The following is a 14,761-nucleotide window of genomic DNA, read 5'->3' on the forward strand; positions in this document are numbered from 1 at the left end:
GAATCGGGAATCCACTCTTCGAACCTGGGACATCTTTCACAGCGCTTTCTTGGAAATGTTCAGGAGCATCGTCCAAAGGGAAAGGGCTGCCGCCTTGCTGGAGACAAGGGTGCAACTCCCGAATGAAAGCGTAGCAGTCATTGCGGATTAAATGACCTGTCTGTTTTGCCACGCTGACCCGAGGAAAAGAAAGTCTGTTTCCTCATGCGAGGAGTAAAGCAAGAGCTCTTTGCAGGGCTCATGCGGAACCCAACCGAGACAGGTAAAGAATTTGTCTCGGAAGTGACGGCGATTGAGAAGACGCTGGAAATGCACACCTGGCCAGTACAATCGCCGATTGGTTCAAGACAGCGCAGCTGTTCACGCCCTCGGCACCGACGACCTGTGCGAAACGATCCGAGCGCTCGTACGGGAGGAGCTGCGCAAAGTGTTACCCTCACCACAGCCTGAAGTAGACACTCGATTGCGGAAATTGTACAGGAAGGAATCCAGCGGTCACTTGGGGTTCCTGAGACAGCGCAGCCTCAGCCCGAAGCCATAACCTACACTGCTGCTGTCCGCTGCCGCTACCCGCCCCCGCGACAGCATCAAGACGTCGCACCACAGCAGTTCTGTCGCAAACTCCCTCTGCCACCACCGGCGCCATCTCACCCGCCTGTCGGCCAGCGCCACACACCCAGCCAGACCGACGTATGGCGAGCAGCCGACCACTGCCCACTATGCTACCACTGCGAAGAAGCCGGCCACACGTACTGCCTCTGTTAGTACCGTGACATGGGACTGCGCGGTTTCGCCGTGAATGCGCTGCGTTCACAGCCAGGTGAACGACCACGCGACATCGCAGACTACATTGCAGGAGCCTATTGGACGCCCCGACGACCTTCCCGTTCGCCGTTGCCAGGCCACGATATCTCACTGCAGCGCCGGCAGTACACCGTCCCTACTCGGGGCCGATCCACGCGCGACAGCAGCGAGGTCAGTCTTCAGCTGCTCTCTCTGTAAAGCAGATTTTTCTTCCCATCGAGCCATTCCGCCAACAACACAGTTTTCACAGAAGCAAATTACAGTCCTCAACAATGCTTGACAAAGCTCGGCGAGCTTCGCATTCTGTCGGCCTCCATGTTTCTGAATACTCTCAAACCGGTCTGCTGGCAGCGGGCACAGGTGAGCGCAGAGGCTGCGGTCGAAAGTAATCTGGCTGACTAATGCTAGGACACAGTCCGTCGTGCGGATGCGCCTGCTGGTGGATGATCCACGAATTAGCTGTCCGCGTCCACGACAACTCCAGATTCATTCCATCGTCTGAATGCACTGTAACACGCAGAATTTTTTTTTAATCGGCCATTTATCGTAATCCTTGTCCACATCTTTCGTCCCATGACCTGGCGCTCTTTGGCCATGAAATGGCCCTTGCGTCATAAAACACTATATAATGTACCATCATCATCATCATCGTCACACAAATGAGTTTGAACAGCACAAGTCGTGCAACCACAAAAAAAAAAATGTTCAAAGAATAATTGAGGTAATGAAAGCTATAATGCTCACATACTCTTCCAAACATTATGTGAACTGTGCAGCTTAAGAACGGCCAACTCATCCACTTGATTTCTTGAGAAATAGTGTTCTTCCATGTCTCTTGTCGCACGGCTCTACCACTGTGCTGGAAAACAATGCCTTTTGAATGGCAAGCAGTTGTAGCTAGCACAGTGATCAGCCAAATGGATTTTGGATTTGTTGCTGATAAGTTTTTATGCTTGAAGGACGGACATCTTAATTTTTACAGTACCTCTTTTCCTTTGCTGCAATGGAAAGCTAACCTTCAAATGCAGAAAAAAATAGAGGCAAGCAAAAGAGTCGTGCATCATTACCAACCTGCCCAACTTTCCACACTTGGAACGCTTACTGGTCAGAGTGTCCAATCAATAATTATCGTGGAATTGTAACGTGGAAAACACGGTGAAACATTTTTTGATCAGAATGTTTTATTGCAGCGTTAGTCGTACATGCAACACATGCTGCTTGATAGCGATCGTACGCCAGCAAACAAGCGAAGCCCTATCTATAAGTAACTTTGTGTATTGAAAGAAAGCCTGTGTTGCTGCAGTTTGTGTGCTGTGGCTCAACACAGCTTTTCTGTTCCATTAGTTGCTGCGAAGGCAGCACTGTTTCCAAGTTTTAACTCCTTTTACATCATAATAAGCAAGGAGTAAAGTGGGAGTGTGACTCTAAGAACAAATTGTGGTGTGCCTAAACAACAGCAGACTATGTACAGCAATCCCAACGACACCTTTTCACAATACCAAGGCTTTTCCACCGATGTAAATCCTATTCCAATTGCAAAAAGAAAGCGCGAATCTGTTCCACTATGATCGTTGTAGCCGGTTGTCAGTCCTTGCCACACTGCAGCAATGCCAGAAGGAAGTCTCTTCTTCATATTTGCATAGCTGCACGTACAGCTCTGATGGCTAGAAACACAGTGTCACTACTAGTATTGTGGACCATTGATGTTAAGTACCTTGCGTTGCATTGCATGTTGTACTGTATAGCCCATTGGCATTGTATTATAATTATGTTTATCTGCTTTTGCCATTGTATACAGGATTTCATCTTTTTTAATCGAAACTTTTTTGACAGGGGCTACTTGTGGCATAACTGAAGTTGTATTGACAGACATTTTTGTACAGATCCGTTTCTCCTCTTCGGTTACGTTCTTGGAGTGTAGTTTAATGTTGTAATTTAGAAAGGTTTGTTGGTTTCACACATTTACGTGCAAAACAAATAAGGCGTATCATCCACTGCCCCTAACGTTAATGAAAACCAAAAGACAAACCAAGGAGGATACAGAGGACGTTATTTGTAGTCTTTTAACTGTATTGTAGTAATTTGTAGTGGACAAAGCGACAACTTGCCGCCGACTGAACATTGGATAACGCGTCCAATGCTCTACCACTTGAGCTACAGCAGCAGTCCCAGACACGTCATCAGGTGTAACTGTGCATGTAAACCTGGGCCGCTTGTAGCCATGATGGCAAGTGTGGAACACTTTTAGATGTGAAGCATCTTATAGCGGAGTTCAAACCAGTGGTGGTGGTGGTGTGTGGCGTGACCACCTTTACTGTGCATGCGCAAACCCTCACCACTTGCCCTCTCCACTCCCTCTCTCCCCCTTCCCCGTTCCCCTCTCCACTCCCCCTCTGAAGCGCGGGCTCGACATCCCTAAATGCTGCTTCGCATCGCCTCATGGTCCCCTTTAGCTGGAGATGGTGTGATTTTTTTTTGCCAGCTGGCATCACGTAGCACGCGATTATTTAATTAACGAGGTGGCAGCTGACCAATAAGCCCTTGTGTCTTACCTGTCTGCTGGGATGAGATCCTCATTGTGAATGAATTAAAGAATGCAAATTTAAGGGCTTCATTGTCTGTTGGTTTTCATTATGGTTGTGTCTGACAAAGGAAAAACGAGCCCATAAATTCCCCCACTTTCATTCATGGCCCCTAACAAGCACGTTAACTTTTATGCTGACAGTAGCACCAGGTCTCCACAACTGTTTCGGCTAAACGTCGGGCTCACGTGCAGCCAAATTCAGCACCGACGTATCTTGAACGGTTAATCAAGGCTAATTTCACATGTATTGCTCTCACCAAGAACAAAATGGCATGTGGGAAATAATATTGAAACAGAATAGTGGCACCATGTTGGGGCAGTATGTGGTGTGCTACGATTGCAGTTTTTGACTTCACTTTGTCATCTAGTTGCACCGAAACGCAACAAGCTTACTATGGTGTGATGTTTTGAGATTGCAGTGAAAAGCTGTCACCTTTCTGTTCCTGCGAAATATGCACTTCCTTCATGTCACTGCTGACAAAGTTTGCTTCTAATTCCTTTTGAATGATACGAGGTAAGTACTGCATTAACACTTGTGATTCCACTTGAAAACTCCATGCACCATTGAATGTTTCCATGAATTTGCAGCTCAGGTAAGTGAACAGTTTAGTTGGAAGAGTTGCCCTTAACCCTTCAAGTTAAGCACTCCGACTTTCGCTTGTCAGATGGAGTGCAGTGTCTACATGCAATCATTTCAACTGAACTGTTCACTTGCTTGAGCTGGAATTTTGGGGAAATATTCAATGGTGCATGGTGTTTTTAAGCAGAATTGCCAAGTTTTAATGCAGTACTTGTATCATTCAAAAGGAATTGGAGGCAAACTTTGTGAGCAGTGACGTGATGGAAGTGCATATCTTGCAGGAACAGGAAGTTTAGTTTTTCACTAGGTAGTTTCCATTGCGTGCCAATCTGTGGCAGGGCCTGCTGACAGATGGCCTGCTGTATCCCCATCTCTCTCTTGCCCTGTAGATCTTCGGCGGCCTGCAATGCACGTTCAGCCACATCGCCTGCGCTCCTGACAAGGAACAGAGCATTGCATGTGCCACCACGCCCCCTCTAGTGACCTCCACCGACGCCCGCCAAAGTAGCTCAAGATGGATGGTGACACTTTGTGAAGCGATGCCCAGGAGTGCCCGTCGGTTCAACCGTGCGTTGGCTGGCCAAACTGTCCAATGCACGTGAGCGGCACGGAGGAACTTTGCCAAAGAGCTTGTCACTGCACCGGCTTGTGTGACACCGGGAAAGTCGTGCTACCTTGTGCGTCGGGCGGGCAAATAAGAGCTTTTAAGTTTGTTTTTAATTGGACTGATAATGACATGCTCCATCAAGCAGCCAGGAAAGTGCATGTAGAACTTGTTGGTAGATGTCGCGGGTGTGTGTGAGACTCCTCTTCAATGGCTGATGTTCTGCACAGTCACTGTATGTGCAGTGGGTGGCCGCCACACCTCTAGCATAGAATGATTGTGCCATGGTGTTTTCTAATTGTGTTGTCATCCAGAAAAGGTCCCTTGCTGTTGCATTATAAGGTCCACTATTACAGAATTCTATTTCGGAAGGTTTATCATTAAATAGTTTGATGCTATTGGCATTGTTGTACCCTTACTGTGTGCAATTGAATTTGAACTTTTTCTTTCTCAGATAATTTTAGTTTTTGTTCTGCTCTGCTGTCGTTCGCTTCCTTTACAAACAGCCCCTTTTGCCTTGTACAAGCGTCCACTTCACCCAAAGATGTTTGTCATTCACTGCTTTGTTGTTAGCCAGTAGGAAAATACTGACAGCATTTTTGTGTGTCCTGACATCATCCCTACCAGGGCAGTAGAGATTTTGTAGATGAATAAAGATGCCTACAGTTGTTGCACCATGTCTTGTGTTGCTTCTCTGCTGTGAACCATGCGTGTTTCTGTGCATGCATGCATAGAGCAACCACCAAAGTATATAGTGAAACAGCATGATATTTTGATGCATTTGATGTTTTACTAGTGAAGAACTACTAAGTAGCTGCTACGTTACTACAATCATCATAATGTTCATTTCTAGTGTTTTGTCCTGTGGGACTGCTCACACCACGACCGGACATTGTGTTCTTCAAGCTGCACCATCATCGCATTGCTTATCCTTTATTTTCTCTTTACAGATTTCTCACATAGATTTCTGGCCAGAATAAAATGCCTCAAGTCGCATCTGTTGTTTATAATAATGTGAATTTTGTCAGCAAGTTTGTGGAGGAAGCCTGCTCCTTGTTATTCAGTGCAATAGTGTTGAGGAGCTAGTGCTGCAGAAAGTCTAGTGTAGTTGGTGTCGGTGTTCAGTGTGACAGACAAGTATTTTACCACGCAGCCACTCCAATATTTGAAACTGCTTTGGAAAAAGACCATATAGAAGTGTCATGATGAGTGAGGAGTCCTGTTAGCAGCTATGTAGATGCGTAGTAGAACCCACCAGGTGTGCCAATTGCATGACGAGTAGGTGGTTTAAAGCTGCCAACCCATTATCACAATTCAGCATGAAAGGTGCAGTGTGCAGCTACGTAGGTGTGCAACTGTACTGGCAGTCAGTGCCCTAGGCGAGTTTGCCACAGTTCCTTCTCTTACGGCATGGCAAGTGAATGAGCAGGAAAAGGGGCCCCATATGGCTTTAGGCAGAGCTTAAATGCCCTCTAAGTTTAAGCATCTTCAAGTATAAGTTAGAGTTACTGTATATGCTACCTTTAGGTAGCAGAGTTGCGCATCTGTTTTCCAAACGCCGCTAGCAACCATGCATTGCGGAGAAGCTGACGCTCGGGCCAATTTTTGTATTTCTCGACGCCGCCGCTCCAGCTCACTCAATTAACACTAGTCATCGACAGCCAATGTTTATCGCCGGCCTTCGACACGCCAGACATGTTTATCGACGACGCGGTAGGCATGTCGCCTGCAAAAACGGAGTGCGACTTCACCGCATAGCTGTGGTTGCTAGCCGGACCTATGCGCTACTCTGCTACCTAAAGGTAGCATATACAGTGACTCTAGTATAAGTGTGTAGTACATGCACCCACTGCCTGTGGCAATAACTTGTGAAGACTGCCACTGTCTTCAGCAGTACACTCAGTACCATGTTTTTGAAGCACAGATTGCAGTTTTAAAACCACATCAAATTGAGAAGACTATCTTCATCTGTGCATGTATGACATTTAACCTGGAGTGTGCGACATGAACTGGCACAACAGGTGTGCTCCTAGACCTTGATATGTAACTGAATAAATTTTTTCAGCAAAGCACCCGTGAAAGGGAAAGTTGTGACCTACCACACATGCACATTGATGTACTCTTGCACACACCTCATGCGGTTTAGTTTTACTCGTTGCCATAGCTTAAGCTAAAGGTTCTCAACATTTCTGGCCTTGCCTTGTGGTGCTTTCCTTTTTTTCGCTGATGTGCTTACACACCTGGTTCATTAAAGCATACAGGCAATGGAAAGTGGGGTGGGCCAGCATGACTCAGCAAAAGGGGCACAGTCACTACATATGTGGCACTGTGACGTGTTGAAATTCCTAGACTGTATGCTTTAACAGAGTTCCCACTCGTGTAAATGCAGCCGACAAAAGAAAACCTGCACTTTGAGTGTGCGTGGAAAGCTGTTAGCCCCTCGGCCTACATACTATGTGCAAAAGGACCACTCGCATCTTCTCTAGCTTGTCCTTTTGCTCATGGTAGAATAATTTTCCATGTATGTGTGTGCCATGGTGTGCGGCTGCTGACGCTCGGAAGGGCTCCATCCTCTCATTTCAGATGCAGAGGAGGCGTGCGCCCTGCTAACGCCCGAGGAGCCTCCACCGTACCACGAGTCCCTAATGGAGCTGGACTGCGAGACAGTCCATGCCTGAGCCAGTGGACTAGCTGAAAGCAAGACTCCAGCATGACAACACACGTGCACTGTCTCTCTTTCCTCCCTCTCCACGCAGATGACAACTGACCAGTGCGTGTGTGGTTGTGCGTCCTTTGACATTCACCCGTTGTTTTCACAAGATCTGTGTGCATCCTACACCGAGACCAAGATGAGATGCTGTGTATGAGCACCTGGCTTGCGTTTTTCTTTATCATGTCGGCGAGCTGCAGCAATCAACAAGATTATACCAAAATGCTAAATGCAGCTACAGATGGTGCTTTGTCAGGCACAAGTTTGGTAAGAAAATATTTAACATCATTTGGACTGCCAAAGATATGTTGCTTGTGAACTGGCTGTGGTAGTGCCAGACTCATCGCACACTACTGGGCTAATGCTTAGGACGTTGTGAGGCCATGCCGTAACGGCCGAGAAATGTGCACTTTAAATGCTTCCTTCTGCATTATGTGTTTAACACAGTTGTTCACTCAGTGAAGGAGCTTTGTTATACTCGGTAAGCCATCTCCACAAGTGCGTGACATTGAAAAGTCTAATGGATGTGGTGAGGGCTGCAGACAGGTGTCCAGGGTAAAGCAAGTAGGAAGCTGTCGTTTCGTTCTCCAACAAAGGCTTTGATGTGCAGATTAACTGAGGGCAGTGTCTTTCGCAGGTACTGGCATGGCAGCCAAATAGAGCCTTGCAGTTGCATCAATAATTTGTGTAACAGAATGGGTAAGAAAGACAGCGATGCGTGTAGTTCACCTCGTGCTTTTCAAAAGAAAGCTTGGGACACCACGTAATCTCAATACAGGTAGTTCCCAAACCTTTGGCACGTTGCCTGTCAAGGTTGCTGTTCAGCACTTGTTTCTCCGCAAACAAACTGGAAGGTCTCATGCGAAGCCTGCATTCGAAAGTTATCCTTGCAGCTTACTGCTAAGCCAGGCGATATGTGCATTGACCACTTGTGCACTGTCTGGTGCAGTGTGGGGGAGCAAGGGTATGTGACTGTGCTCTCTTGACATTTTAACCTCTGTTACCCAGATATGCAGTACTACTGTACTAACATCACATCGTTATGTACTCAAGCACCCTGCTGCATTACTGATGAGTGCATGTCACTTATGGCCATCACTCTTCAAGGTTCAACTGTGCCCCACTTTCCTTTTCACAATTCTAGCTTTACTGTGGAAACTTCACTTGCCTTCAGTGATTGCACAGTGCTTGCATATTGCCGGATTTAGAAGAGACTTCGTAGCAACTGCTACTGCACTATATGTTCTGGCACTTCAACATTGACTGTGTTCAACATTGACTGTTTGGTATCCTGCCTGTACAAACAGTTGTGCTTGTGTACAAGGCAGCGCATCACACCCAACTTAGTGTTTAAGCTGTGGGGACTGTAAAGCGACGCTGAGTGCCAGCTAAGTGTTGCTTTGTACCAAATGTCATGCAATCCACATTAAATAGTACCATTTGTGAGTTGAATTAGTAGTGCTTATCATGGTACAACAGAAAGTATGGTGAGGTACCAACTAAAGTAGATGCTTGGGTGTGTTGGTACAACACAGCGGAAGGAAAACACGCACAAAGACTGGACACAAGTACATATTGCGCAGTGCTGACAAAATAACCTTTGTTGTAAGTCTGTGCCAGTTGTTTGTTTCTTCCTTTTTCTGGTGGCCCGTCTTTTAGCGCCATTTTCTCTCCACTATGAGGTACCAACCATATCAGTGGTATTTAGGCACTCTGACTCTACATCTTTGACCTGGAAGATATTTATGCTCAATGACAGCAGTGTTTCTTATGCACTCTGTTGATTTGGTGCAGCACCGAGACAGCTGGGGTGTGGTCACGGCGTTGCAGTATTTATAAAACGGTAACGTAGAAGAAACCGAACTAGGAAAGGAGTGGCATACAAAACAGCTACTCTATGAATTGCTGTGATAGTCTCCTAAGAACTCTTACCGCAGCTGAAATAAGCCTCTCTTTTTCTCTGGAGTGTGGGGACATGGACAGCATATTAGAAAAAGTTTTTGACCTTCTTTTGTAGAAATGCGATAAAAAGGCACCTTTTAATGTACTTGTGCATCCCATAAAATGGAAATTTTTTTCTGGTGTCCATTTACAAAACAGCAGTGGAAATTTCATCTATGCTTACGTTAATTCTCTTAACCGGTGACACTACTGATGATGCTACACACGAGTATTGGTTGAGATGGTCCAGAAAAGCTTTTCTAGCATGAAATGTTTTTTTTCAGGCACTCATCCCATCGCATACCAACTTTTTGCAGTGTTGCGAAGGTTTAACAGAGCACATTTACTTTTTTTCACCTACTGTGTGGTTGCAAATAGAAGCCCTGGAGCAAATCTGTAGATTTGACAACAACTTGTTGGCATCTACTTGTTGGCATCTACTTGTTGCATCTACTTGTTGGCATTTACTCGACCGTCATTCTGTGGGGCGCGTCAATATCCTAGTTGACATTGAGGTAAGCCAATGAGCTGGGATAGCCACGTAAGGTGTAGGGCAGACAAACTGTGTTCAGTGGGGTGGGCTAATGAAATGGGATGTTTGCAGGCACAAAATGGGAGTGGCATTTGTTGTGCCATGGGCATACAAATATTCTTTCCACTGAAGGCGAGCATTTTTTTTTTATGGAGCAGTCTTCACTGCAATAGTACAAACTTGCAGTGCTCGCGCAAGCGAGAATTCCGTTTCACTCTGAACAAAATTGACTTTTATGTAAGAGTTAATTACTTTCCTGTGTCTTAGCTCTTCAATCTGTATGAGATTTCAGGTTTGAGCATTTGGATGGACATAGTAGACATGTACCACTGTATCATTAAAATTGGGATCATAAACCTTTTGTTTGGGACATTACTTTTATATAACAATGCTGCGCTGCTGCCAGTAAAATGAAAAATCTATTGAGCCAATTACAGGGCCTGTGACCTTATCAGATTGTTCTTCAAGATAACTTTAGGAGCCTCATCACTCAGTGCATCGAAGTACAGCACCGGAAATGCTGTCTGGCCAAGAACTCAAGTCACTAAACACAAAATATATCTTTGAAAGTGGCTGCCCAGGAATATTGCCCCAGTTCCATGCCGCATCACTCAGTAGCGTAGTCAGGGGGTGGCACACCGGGCCAGTGCCCCCCCCCCCCTCCCGAAATTTTTTCTCCCGTAGGATACAGAGCACAAAATGACACTAGATCACACTCACCTGCTCCGAGACAAATTTTTGCCTATGCCACTGGCGTCGCTGTTTGAAGAACATTTCTAACTTGCGTCAGATGGCGTTCCTTAGACAAAGTGGACACCAGGGTGATACAGTTCAGTTGTGGAGTGCCAAAAAGACTGATTATTGCGGGAATTAAAATGAACACAAAGTAATGAATATTTGATATTATAGGCCACTACGTGCCAAAAGCATCGGGCCATGTACGTGTAATGGTAATGTTGTGCCGTGGTCGGATTGTACAATTCACACAGCCCGCATTACTACTGAAAGAATAAGCGCTAAAAATTGATGAGCACAGAAAGAACAGACAAAGGTCTGGCGCTACTAGCGACCGTTTATTTTCGTCACACCCACCGGGTTTAAAAACATATAATCATGGTGTTGCGCGTGCGCAACATCGCATTGGAGACATAGAGCAAAAAAATCAAGTATAATAAAAAAATGCGATAACGCCTGCCGTATAACAAGGTGCGAGTTACAGCTGCGCATGTCAAAAGGAGCCTTGCAGAAATTCGGAAGCATGCAAGGGTACCGAAGCCTCACTTTTAGACCGTTTTCACGGAGAGGAGGAGCGTAGCCTCGAACCGGTGCATTTTCACCGCTCTCTCTCCACCGCGTGTCCGGCCACTGCCGCTGGTGTGTGCGGATTCCCGCGTTTTGCATTGCGTGGCGCGTGAGAGGTCAGTGTGTGTCCATTTTTAGGAGCGGAGCTCCTTATAGCATCACCTTGTCGGTCGTCGCTCCATCCGGCGTGCCCCCGCCGTCGCGTCTCCCGTATCATTCAATAGATAGCGCTGTCCCATAGAGATAGAAAAAAATAAAATAAAAATGAAATACAAAATAAAATAAAAAATAAAAATTAAAAAAAGATAATAAAAACATGAAAAAATAAAAATAATAAAAGAAACAGAAAATTGAAAAAAATTAAAATAAGAAAATAAAAGAGAACAAAGAAAGGAAAAATAAAGCGGCGTATCGCTTTGATTACTGCTGGGCGAAACCACTGAACATTTCACGGTGTAACCATGATTGCTTCAGGAGCTTCGCCCAAGCTCTTCATCATTCACCCATGGATATGCTGTAATTTTTTTTCGACGTGCTAAGGCAATTGCCCTGCCGAAAATCGAAATGTTGGACGATAACACGTCGACACGTCACCACTGCGCTGTGTTTGGCTGCGACAAGGGCTATCGGAAGCGTAAAAGACTGGCAGGCGAGGCATGCAAAGTGCACCATGCTTTTAAATGACTTTGCTTTTCTTATGTCGCAGGGTAGCTTGTAATGAGGAAAACAACCAGGGGGACTCTTTGACAGGCAGTATAGCGAAAAACAAGAGAAAAGGTAAAAGAAGGGAGAAGGCGCGTGTTGCAATTAGTTACATAAACATGCAGGGTGGCAGAAAAAAGGCAAAATGGTTAGAGATTGAGGAGCAGTTAAGCAAGTGATGTGATCAGGGTTCTGCCCAGAGGACCGGAGCCAGCCAGAGTACCGGGGAGATGTCGAGGAGAGGAGCCCGGAGCTGTTAACAGTAACGTTTATTTACAGGTAGCGTGTTGCTACATGATGGGGTTAGCATCATGGAAGCTCTCGGAGCTCGTGAGAGCTTGAGAGAACTTGTGAGAGCTCGTCGGGAGCGCATCGGCGCTCGCATTTTATGTCCTGGTCTTCCCAGGGTTCCCCGTAGGAAAAAACAATGGAGGCCAGGACAGTCCAATGAAAATTTCCATCTTCACCTCCGCCCCCAAAAGGGGAAGGTGAAACGCCGCCTCCTTCCCAACCCACGAAAGGAGAAAGAGGCACGTCCAGTTCGTCCCATGGCGAGGGAAAAACACTGCCCACCGCGCACACACGGCACAGCACGAAGACGTTGAGTCTTACGTGGAAGTCAATTTCGTAGTCTGTTGCAATGATGGGTATGCGCGAGGCAGACCACGAATTCTGGAAACAGCGGCAACAAGGCGCCACGGAGAACGTGGGAAATGCATCCGCAGACGGTTCTCAGACGCTGGGTCCTTTGTCCAGGGCACCTTGACGACAAAGCAAGCCGCCTCGACGGCCAACAACTCTTCCTAATCTGTCAGTCGGTCAGGCGTGCCCAAAGGGTTTTACGAGGGGCGCAGACAACCTGAGAATTTTAGACGAACGACTTTCGTGTTGTCGCCGCTCTTGGGGCATCTCCGGAACCGCTGACCCGGAAGAAATCAGGGTAGCCTTAGCCGCAACGTCTCATGAGTCAAAGCGGCGCCAAGCCAGGCAGGCCGATCATAACAGCCCGTCCACCGTCACAGGAGGTCTCGAAGGGGTTGCAGCACCAAAGCACTCCGCAGAGACCGTAGATCTGCTCCCTTGTAGACGTTGACGCAGGCTGCACCAATCTCTGGACCTGAGCCATGGCCAGCAAACGCCAGAAACGAACCACGCAAGACCCGAGGCACAACAAACATAGAGCACTCAACTGACCTCGAGAAATGCCAGGTTACAGTTTCGGTAAAACTCCCTAGAAATTTACAATTGGTGCGCTCACTCGTGAAAATCAAGAATCAGATAACGAAGCCATAACAAACTCAGACCTACTACGTGCGAAGCAAATCAACAGCCTAACGTTTTGTATCATTTCCCAGAGAGATTCACAGCGTTCAAGGCACGCAGGTGCTACGGGCGAAACAAAACGAAAGGAGGTAGTTAATGAATTACGCCTCTCACAGTATAAGTAAAACTCAAAATCAAACTCGCGCGTATGAAAATAAAACAAACAGAGAAACAAAAAACCTACACTACACTGATGCGCATACTAACAAGTGTGCTGCAATTTACACAAGGTTTACACAGAGGCTTTTACCCTCAGCCTACTTCTCTGTTAAAAATCAACTTGCGCAAAACACTCTGCTCGGGTGTTAGGTTTCGCTAAATGTAAGCAAACACTCAGTACAACAAGTATCTTAATGTCTGCAGTTATCATGAGGAAGAAAATAAAAGTTACAAAAATCGACATATTCCTTGCTCATCTGCAGACACGTGAACATTAAAAGCAAAACAATTCAAAACTGGATACAAGAGAAATTCTTGGTAGCCTTACACTGTCCGAACATTGTGCGGATAAAATAAAATCAACAAAAGCAAAAACCTACACTACACTGCAAAAACATAAGGTTTAAACAGAAGCTTTTTACCTTCAGCCTACTTCTCTGTTAAGATAAACTTGCGCGTAAAACATAAAACAAACAGAGAAACAAAACCTACACTTCACTGCAAGAACAGAAGGTTTAAACAGAGGCTTTTACCTTCAGCCTACTTCTCTGTTAAAATCAGCGCAAAACCCTCTACTCGGGTGCTAGCTTTTGCAGAATGTAAGCAAACAAGCAGTTTAGCAAATATCTCAATGTCTGCAGTTAAGATGAGGAGGAAAATAAAACTTTCAAATATCGACACAGTCCTTGCTCATCGGCAGACATGCAAACGTTAGACAACTAAACAAAACAATAATAAAACTGGATACAAGACAAATTCTTAGTATCCTTCGTGACACTGCGTAAATTCATGCGGCACCCTTTCAGACGTGCTCTGGGGGGACGCGCATACCACAGTTGTCGATGGGCCAGATCGCGACGGAGAGACAAAAAGCCAACCTGTCCGAAGCACACAGTGGCGGTGACCTTTGTACCGCGGGCCCCGAACTCCGACAAAGACGCACCCGGACGCCTAAGCTTCCTCATTGTGAGCCTTCCAGAGCAGCGGTCACCCTCTCGCAAACCTGGGGGAGGACCTTTGTCGTTACAGTCGCGTACGCACCACCTCGCTTTGCTCCACCGTTTAGCCTTCCAAAAAGATGATGAAACCAGGCGACCACTTCGGCGTCTCTTTTTCCTGGCCCTCGCGACACGCTTCATGCCTAATCTCGATTTGTGCGAGACCCGCAACTTTTGGCTTTTAGAGAACTTATTAGGGGTTTCCAGCCTCCGCTCAAGGCAACTTGGACCTTTCCCCTTTTTCCGAAGTTTTCGCTGGCGCCTTTTTCTTTCTGAGCGGCACGGAACGCTCCCCGACTCGGCAATAATACTCGGAAGTACATTGCTCAAAACTCCAGGCGGCTCAACTGGCTTATCCTCGGCGTTATTTCTAGCTGTCTGCTCTTCAGAAACAACGCTACAATCGACACTTGCTAAACCAGCCGGCTCGCCATCAGATGTCTCTCCTTGATGAGAGTCATCACCTCGCGCTAATCTAAGCGCTTCATCACCTCGCGCTATGTTGAGCGCCTCTCCCTCTCG

At 46.4% G+C, this 14,761-nt stretch overlaps 1 protein-coding gene across 7 annotated transcripts in view; it reads left to right on the plus strand.

The window, feature by feature from the left end:
* The window catches only part of LOC119384085 (cholinephosphotransferase 1), an 85,187-nt gene extending 76,453 nt beyond the window's left edge, over positions 1-8,734 (plus strand). For 4 of the 7 annotated variants that reach the window (XM_049412763.1, XM_037652372.2, XM_049412764.1 and 1 more), the window contains one exon: positions 7,156-8,734. In XM_049412763.1, coding sequence (XP_049268720.1) covers positions 7,156-7,250 — 95 coding nt within the window. In that variant the 3' untranslated portion in view covers positions 7,251-8,734. Of the gene's footprint in view, positions 1-4,357; positions 5,244-7,155 lie in introns of those variants that run through there. The other 3 variants (XM_037652375.2, XM_037652374.2, XM_049412761.1) reach the window with 2 other exon arrangements.
* The last annotated feature ends 6,027 nt before the right edge of the window (positions 8,735-14,761 follow it).

Source organism: Rhipicephalus sanguineus, chromosome 2 (assembly GCF_013339695.2).
Source record: "Rhipicephalus sanguineus isolate Rsan-2018 chromosome 2, BIME_Rsan_1.4, whole genome shotgun sequence".
NCBI classification, from domain to species: Eukaryota; Metazoa; Arthropoda; class Arachnida; order Ixodida; family Ixodidae; genus Rhipicephalus; species Rhipicephalus sanguineus.